Source organism: Rhinolophus sinicus, linkage group LG05 (assembly GCF_036562045.2).
Source record: "Rhinolophus sinicus isolate RSC01 linkage group LG05, ASM3656204v1, whole genome shotgun sequence".
NCBI classification, from domain to species: domain Eukaryota; kingdom Metazoa; phylum Chordata; class Mammalia; order Chiroptera; family Rhinolophidae; genus Rhinolophus; species Rhinolophus sinicus.
The window spans coordinates 66,182,900-66,191,208 of record NC_133755.1 but is presented as its reverse complement, the minus strand read 5'-3'; the positions used below and the strand labels follow the sequence as shown (position 1 = coordinate 66,191,208).

Here is an 8,309-nt window from a genome sequence, read left to right as displayed (position 1 = left end):
GGAAAAAGAACCCCAATTAAGAGAAACAAATAGAAAATTCTCCTTTTCTTATTATCTTTTGATAATGAAGAGGTGATTGGGGTAAGGCACGTACATCAAAAACTTGCTTTTCAGGATCTGAAGTCAAGGTCTCTGTGTTTCTCAGTGTCGAGAGTTAAATTCTTGAAATAATTAGAATCCCTGTGGGCCAAGCAGGAGTCTCACCATTTTAAGCTAATTGAAAGGATAGATGGAGCACATGTCCTACTTTTTGTTTTTTCATTATGATTCAAACCATCAATTTTTTTAGGTCAGCCCTGGGGAATCTTGTCTCCCCCCACACACACCTGTCCAGAGAGACATTACATGTTGTTATGATGACGATTGATATTTTCACATCTGTGAGCTAATTTCTATTTGAAAATCATTTTAGGACCTGTAGTGAGACCATCGAGATGTCTATGCTGTGGCTGCTGGTGGGTCTCCTTGCCCTTACTGGTGAGTGTGTTTCGTTTTTCCCAAATGCCCTTGGAGATGGCGAGAACATAATGGTACTCCTGATATATAAAACTGCAGTGGAAAATGTGATTCCCCCTGCCCCCCAAACTGTTCAACAAGTCCTGGAGTTAGAAAGAGCCACTGACAAGCAGCCTCCTGGCTGCCCCACAAAAGAAGCTGGGCTTTCTCCAGAGTGTGGGGTGGGCTTAAAACAGCATTGCTTGAAGCCAGGATTTAAATATAGACCATTGATAACTGCTTGTTGTTCCTCTATAAAAACTCTTTCACCAAAAGTATTTATTGTATTTATTCATAGACCATAGATTTCCATAGAAGGATTGAGGGGGCTTACCGTACGTAATAGGACTGTCAGTCAGTAGAAAACCAACATTGAGGGGATTGAGAAGTTGTGAGCAAGCTAGACAGGAGACTAACATAGTTGCAAGTCTTGAATTTCAGATTTGGTCGTAAGCTTCCTCACAGCTGGGGCAGAAAAGGAAAAGCACATGTTTTTGATAGAGAAAAGGAGGAAACATAGTTCCTCAAGAGAAGCGATTTTTTTCCTGATTCTAACTTTTAAAAATTTCTCAGATGGGGTCAGTCTTATGTTCATTTATTTATCGACCCATTCATTCAACAAATATGTAAGAGTTCCTAAAAGGAATTTTGGGAATGTAAGGAAATTTGAGGAGCACGTAATGTAGGTAGGGAGAGGCTAGGCAGGGAGCAATGAGTGACACGAACAGCCACTATTAAAGGTATTTGTCACCAATTATAAAAATAAAGTATACTCATTAAACAATATAAAAGGACACGCTGGCTCATTTAATTTTTAGTATACTCTTAAAAGATCAAGTCGTTTGCTCATTTCTCTTAGATCACTCATCAAAAGTTTTTAAAGTAGAAGTGTGTACTCTGAAATACTAGTATTTTCAGATGTCAACCCCATGAAACTCTTAGTAAGAGAACCTTAAAATACATTTACATAAACACACAGTACCTATGATGATAAGCAGTGGACACACTTCCAAAGACACGCAAGTCGTTAAGATTTGATGACATAATCTGCTTTCGGGCTTACAGTGGTGAGGTGATTCTCTCCAGGGGCAATTTCCTGCCACCTGTAGTTATCTCCTCACTGGCTCCTGCACACTCCTTTGGGTGTGAGTGATAAATACTCGGACAATCTCCTTGTCTTTTTTAGTGGTCTTTGTGGAATCCCACCAGTGTGTAACCCTCTCCTCCCCTTCAGTGACGGCAATGGCAGTGGCAGTTAAAGGGAGAGGGAAGGAAGGGCAGAGACAAAGGGAAGACGTAGGAAGACAGAGCCCATGTGCCCTCCCCCTCTTTGGGGTCTTAGTCACCCCTAGATGTGGACGAGCAAGCACAGGAAGGCAGCTCCACGTCACAGTTTACGAACAGCGCCTGAGGCCCCAAGGAGGCCCAGGCTACATACATGCTTCCCCAGAGCAAAACACAAACATCCCACCAGACCAACGAGTTAGGGGGATCGGAGGAGGAAGGGCTAAGAGTTCACAGGAGATGGAAGATGAGGACTAGCTTACAGGAAACACGCCGTCTCTGATTTGACTCCGAGACACCCACTCAGCAGCACTGGACGGCCCCAGAGCTTGGCAAGTAGAGCTGCTCCAACCGTTCCTCGTGTCCGCAGGACCCGAGGCGAGAATTCAGTATCGAGCTGGTTCTGTGATCATGTCTTAGTCCCTAGACTGCACATTTCAAAAGGGTTTCCGTTGCCGAGTGCCATATTCTTGTTCTTGTTGCTTTCAGTACAGTGGTGTTTGTTATGTCACCTCGTTCATGAACAGAAGGACGATCACGATTCTAGTTCACAGGACTATTCTAGTTCAGTGCCTCAGCTTGAAATTTTCTCAATTTGTAGACTCATGTGAAAGCGGCAACTGGGGGTGCTATGGAAACATCCGAACCCTCGACACGCCCGGGGCGTCCTGTGGGATTGGAAGACGCCGAGGCCTGAACTACTGTGGTAGCTATAATCTCACTGTCCATCTTGCCCTCCTTCTCCTTTTCCTTTCTCTCAGAAGGTGACTCGTTTAGGCAAGGGTGGCTCCAACAGGATTTTGTCCCTTCCCCCTGAGACTCCACACCTCCGTCTCCCAGTCATTCCCCACAAGTTTTCATCCTCTCACTATTCCCTCTGGGTTCCCACTGTTTCCCGCAGCCCCACGCTACCGACTGGTGGAAAGAGCACTGGATACGGAGTCCAAAGACCTTGCCTGCGTGCTGGCTCTTCTTCTTCAGGTCCTTTAGCTCCCCTGAGCCTCCGCTGGAGGGGGATAATAGTACTTAATTTACAGTGTTCTTGTAAACTCTGGTCAATAATGTGGATGAGAGTGCATTTGAAACCATAAAAGTGCTTAGAAGGTGAGTGGGCTAGCCAGGTAAATTAGGAGTGGTTTTCATTTTGCCCAGCAGTCTTGTTATTTCATAACGGTTTAAGCGCACATGACTTCTGGGTGTCACTGTAGAGTGGAAATGTGGACAAGAGTGAGCCTACCTGTCAGGGATACTCTCCAAGGACTTCTTGCAGGGCTTCGGAGAATTTTTCCTTCACATCATGTGCTGATGGACAGGTGCATTTTACTGGGGTGCTTAGGATGGAGCCAATGGTGCCTGTGCCCACAGAATTTTCCTGGGAGGGTCTGAGCTGCCCCAGCAGAGCGGCACTGGTGGCCACAGAGGATGCCAACTCAAGCTCAAAACGGGGAATCACAATCTCACGTCTAGGAATGGCCAGTACAGGCTTCCTACCCAAACGTGGGCTTCTCAGTCCTCAACCGCTGCCCATATCCTTGGAGTGTATTTTCTCTCCTCTTGAGCTCCTATTTCAGCATATGTCACACCAAGCCACATCCTTCTTTCTGTGTTTGCTTAGGAGTGCGTGCTTCTGAAAGGATGGCTGAAATAGACATGCCATACCTAGTGAGGTATCAACCCGTGATATATACCGTTGGCCAAAAGTACTGCATGGATCCTGCAGTGATCGCTGGTGTCGTGTCCAGGGAGTATCCTAGTGGCAACGTGATCAATATGGGCAACGTGGGCGACGGAATCAGGGTTGTGCAGGTAACGCGCCACAAGCCAGGACATGCAGCCGCAGCGCTGCATGGCCCATCTCTAAGGGGATGCCTTCACATTTGTTGTGTGGATGGCAACCCTGGGACACAGCCCCATAGAACAGAGTGAAAGGGGCTCCCCGAAGCTGTGGCAGCCACGGCTCCTCCTGCGAGAGATCAGCAGCTCCATTTCTGCTTCATTCTGAGCCACACAATTCCTTTTCGAAGTCAGTTATTATACTGTGTCTTCAGAATATCTTCGTTAGTTGTCTATTCTGGATTTCCAGTAAGGCTGTGCAGGAAAAAGGTCCCAGGTTGGATCCTTACTGCTATCTTATAACCGCGTGACCATGCATAAACCATATACTCTCCCTGGGCCTGTTTCCTCACCTACAAAATGCCATCCTCCTAGAACTGTTATGAAGATTCAATGAAACAATATGACAAAACACTTGGCATTGGCTAGGTTCTCAGCAAATACTGAATTCATTTTTCCTTGTCTTCTTTCTACACAACTCTTAGTATGGAAGGTCAAGTTTTATTTTTGCATGAATTCTGCCTGGTTTCCTATGTTGTCTGATAGAGACTTCCAGGGAACTGATCATTAATTAACCCCACTGTCAAATTAACTCTGCATTAGGGGAATTGGTGATGGCAGAGGTAACGAGACCACACATTTTTTTTTTCTATCATATTGTCATAGTTGATGAGAAACCTGTATTAGCCTTTTTTTCTAAGCTTTTAGGAAAGGTATTCTTCAGTGATCTTTAAATTGGCTTCCCATTCGTACTTTGTATGACACTTTACAATTTATAAATACTTTCAAATGCTTTATCTTATTTTGATTTGGGGACCCATCCAATAAACTGATGAAATGGGGTTGGGGGAAGGCATGTAATCCATCCTTTACAAATGAGGAAGTGAATTTACGAGGAGAGAGTCCTTGCTGCAAAGTCACACGACAGCTGGAAAACGCAGAAGTGGGACCAAGGACAATTTTGGTGACGTTAGAGCCGGCATCATTTCCGTCACGCTGCTCTACCTCCTTTGTAAAATCTTGTTCTTGGGAAAAGGACAAGTCCACCTCCTTTGAAGATGAAGAAAGAATTCTGCAGTCAGATATTTCTCCTAAATATGGTGGAACCTACATGGAATGATAGCAGAAGGTGTAGAAGAAAAGTTAGAGGTACCTTTAGACATTCAGATTATCTGGAAGGAGAGAATTACAAGGACAGATAGAAACTCCCCCTTTCTGACCTGTTTGGAGGGTTTGTGAGTGCAGTGTTGAAGGACGGCATTGGACCGGAGCCCTTACTGTTAACCTTGGCTTTCAACTCTGCCTCTCACCTTTATACTGAGGCAATAGTGCAATATCTGCTCGTCCCTTCTTTTGCCTGAACCTTGTAGCTTTACTATTTGTCCCCAGGGAGATTGAAGGTGCCATGGGTTCTCCAAAAGAGGAGGAGAGAAAGACAAGGGAAATGCGAAAGCATCTCTGAGCCTATGCAGCCATGCCATCCTCCCACCTGGCTTTTCCTCTGCCTCCCTCCCTCTAGGACTCTGGCCATCATGCCCCCACATCCTGGATTACTGAGTCCCAGCTTTCCCAGATGACGGAGGTCCTGACTCTTAGAATCAAAGATATCCAGAGGAGGTTTCCAACCTGGACACCCGACCAGCACCTGAGAGGTAGGTGTGACCCATGGGTGGGTGGTCTCACAGCATGGAAGGAGAGGGACAAGTGTAATACATTGTGCCAGATGCCCCCAAACCTCAGTTGCTTCCCAACAAGCATGAGGAAAGACAATCTAAGTTAACTGGTGAGCACCCTGAAGCCAGGAGGGGCTGTGGGGTCAGCGTTAACCTGTCTCACAAATTCCAGGTGGACTCTGTGCGTACGGTGGCGGTCCTGGCTATGTCAGAAGCAGCCAGGACCTGAGTTGTGACTTCTGCAATGATGTCCTTGCTCGAGCCAAATACTTCAAGAGACACGGCTTCTAACACTGCAGATCAGGCCCAAGGTTATTATCACACATGAGGCCTCAACTGCTTCACAGATAAAACTAGCTTCTGATCACTGCGAATATGAGTTTGACCTGAAGGTCGTCAAAATAACATGAATCACATTAAAGGAAGAATTATTCCCTGCATTTTGTGGTCTGGTGCGTGTATATATAAAGTAAGGGCTGTGTCTCTGTAAAGGTATTTCCAAGGAGGTAGGCTAGCATGTGGATTTCCATGAAATGAATCCTACATCTTATTGACTAGCATTGCCAGATTTAGTGAATTAAAAACACAGGAAGCTCAGTCACATTTGAATTCCACATAAATAACAAGTAATTTTTTAGTATATGTCCCATGCAATATTTGAAACACATTTTTACTAAAAAAGTATTGGCTGTTTATGTGAAATTCAAATTTAACTGGGCATATGGTATTTTACCTGGCAAGTCTATCACTGATTTCTTGATTATTGATTTAAAAAAATTTTTTTTAAATAGTCTCAAATTTAATTGAAAACGTTTATGAGGAAAAGTGTTAGAGGGTGGCCAACCCCACCTGCTGGGTTTTGGAATAGTTTCAGGAGAGGCCCTTGTTAACCTCATAGCACTATCTTAACCCTAGGTCAGTGTCTGTCATCCAAGTTTTTCTCCTTTCCCTTCTACATCCCACCTCCTTCAACTCAGCAAAACTATTCTCTTGTTTGGGGCACTTACGTCACTAACAGAGACAGGCCATGGGACAGTGATTCATCAGTTGAAGCAGCCCTCAAGGACACTGACCATGTCCTGTACTGGTAAATTATTCAATTTTAGGGGTTATAGTCTATAAAAGTAATTAAAGTCCCATTCTATCAACTGCAGCATATCAATACTCGACAGTATGCCGTTCCAGAACAATTGTCATCATTTCAAAATTTCAAGCAGAATTATTTTGCAACAAGTAGTATGTGCTCATTGGTATGTCTGAGTCTCTGCCCTCAGGAACCGTTAAATCATAAAATTTAGTTGGGGATATGAAGTCTGACAATTAAGTTTGCAAAGCTGTTGCAATGATTTGCTAACCTGTTTTGATATCAGAGGGATCATTCACTATGAATTTGTACCAACTGGACAAACAGTTAACCAAGTTTACTATTTGGAAGTGCTGAAAAGGCTGCGTAAAAACGTTAGACGACCTGAACTTTTCACCAGCAATTCATGGCTCTTGCATCACAACAATGCACCAGCTCACACAGCACTGTCTGTGAGGGAGTTTTTAGCCAGTAAACAAATAACTGTATTGGAACACCCTCCCTACTCACCTGATCTGGCCCCCAATGACTTCTTTCTTTACCCAAAAATAAAGCAAATATTGAAAGGAAAATACTTTGATGACATTCAGGACATCAAGGGTAATATGACAGTTCTGATGGCCATTCCAGAAAAAGAGTTCCAAAATTGCTTTGAAGGGTGGACTAGGCACTGGCGTCGGTGCATAGCTTCTCAAGTGCATACTTCGAAGGTGACCGTAGTGATATTCAGCAATGAAGTATGTAGCACTTTTCCTAGGATGAGTTCGCGAATTAAATTGTCTGACCTCATAGCAGCCAACTTCACATGTGCACAAGGTACAGACACAGGGCCTACACCAGGAGACAATATAAAGAGGTCACCTTCTGTGTCAGGGGCCAGTGAAATAACCATTGCTCATAGCCATTGATGCCCTTGACCTTCTCCAGGGCCACTTCTTTCTTGGTCTTCCCAGCCTCTGCCTTCCAAGACCTACTCTCAAGGCTGAATCCAGTTGAGAGGTTCCCACCAGGGAGAACATGACTGAGAAGACCTCATGAACACACTTCAGACTGTGAGGCACTAGTTAGGAGCCCACGGGGGAAACACTGGGGTGAATAATATCCTCCTGAAATCACACCCCTAGGGCAGCCTCATGCAGCTCCCACTGTGAGCATGTATGCCTAATAAGTGGGGGTCACTTATGTCTGTGCTGGTGGTGACTCCCATCCTGAGAAAACATCCAGCCAAGGAAGGCGAGGAATACCGTGATTTCACAACGAGAGCTGTGGTGAACGTACAACTGATTTAGAGGTTGGTAAAATACAAGAGTATTAATTAAACAGCTATTAACCAATCCTTATTGAGCACCTCTGTCATGCGGGAGACCCTGCTCGCTGCGCCATTTGTTATGCGGGAGACCCTGCTCACTGCGCCATTTGTCGTGCAGGGCGTCCGGCGGGGTCTCTGCTCCCGCTCCCCACACAAGAACGCAGGATATGGTGAGGCCAAAAAGGAACACCCACGGAGCCATAGATGGGGGAGTCATACCACTATATTCTCTCTGTCGGCACTATACTCTCACTGGAGGCTGGATCCACACTGTCCGCAAACCGCCATCCACACTTGCCAGCCCAGCCGCCATCTTCTTGCTAGCCCCCATTCTTTCTCTCTCTTCTCTCCCTCTCTTCTACTCTCCTCCGTAGCCGCAGCAGTTATATTAGCGGCTAATTGGCTAATTGGCTACAGCTGACGGCCAATCAGCCACAGCTGACGGCCATCTACTGCCCGAGCCAGCACTCCTCCACGTGAGGCCGAGAGCCTGTAAACTACTTTCTGGGGCTCTGCCCCCACAACCTCCTACCTGCAACCCACTGTATTAGGAAGGGCAAAGCCACAGTCCTTGCTCACAAATGCTCCTTTTCTAGTTGGGGTCCAGATATAGTGACACTTGGGACACGAT

At 45.5% G+C, this 8,309-nt stretch overlaps 1 protein-coding gene across 2 annotated transcripts; it reads left to right on the top strand.

The window, feature by feature from the left end:
* The first annotated feature begins 370 nt into the window (after positions 1 to 370).
* Positions 371 to 5,682, top strand: LYG1 (lysozyme g1). 2 transcript variants are annotated; one of them, XM_019753806.2, is made up of 5 exons: positions 371 to 477; positions 2,381 to 2,485; positions 3,395 to 3,585; positions 5,132 to 5,264; positions 5,458 to 5,682. In XM_019753806.2, the coding sequence occupies exons 1-5, from the start codon at positions 435 to 437 to the stop codon at positions 5,574 to 5,576; spliced, it is 591 nt and encodes a 196-aa protein (XP_019609365.2). In that variant the 5' UTR covers positions 371 to 434; the 3' UTR covers positions 5,577 to 5,682. The 2 variants fall into 2 exon arrangements, with proteins under 2 accessions (XP_019609365.2, XP_074190079.1); XM_074333978.1 differs by lacking the exon at positions 371 to 477 and having other exon boundaries at positions 1,559 to 2,485.
* The last annotated feature ends 2,627 nt before the right edge of the window (positions 5,683 to 8,309 follow it).

Coding starts and splice junctions, on each gene's coding strand:
- LYG1 (XM_074333978.1), top strand. CDS start 2,299: ATGAACAGAAGGACGATCACGATTCTAGTTCACAGGACTATTCTAGTT. Junction 3,586..5,131: donor ACGGAATCAGGGTTGTGCAG/GTAACGCGCCAC, acceptor CCCTCCCTCTAG/GACTCTGGCCATCATGCCCC. Junction 5,265..5,457: donor ACCCGACCAGCACCTGAGAG/GTAGGTGTGACC, acceptor CACAAATTCCAG/GTGGACTCTGTGCGTACGGT.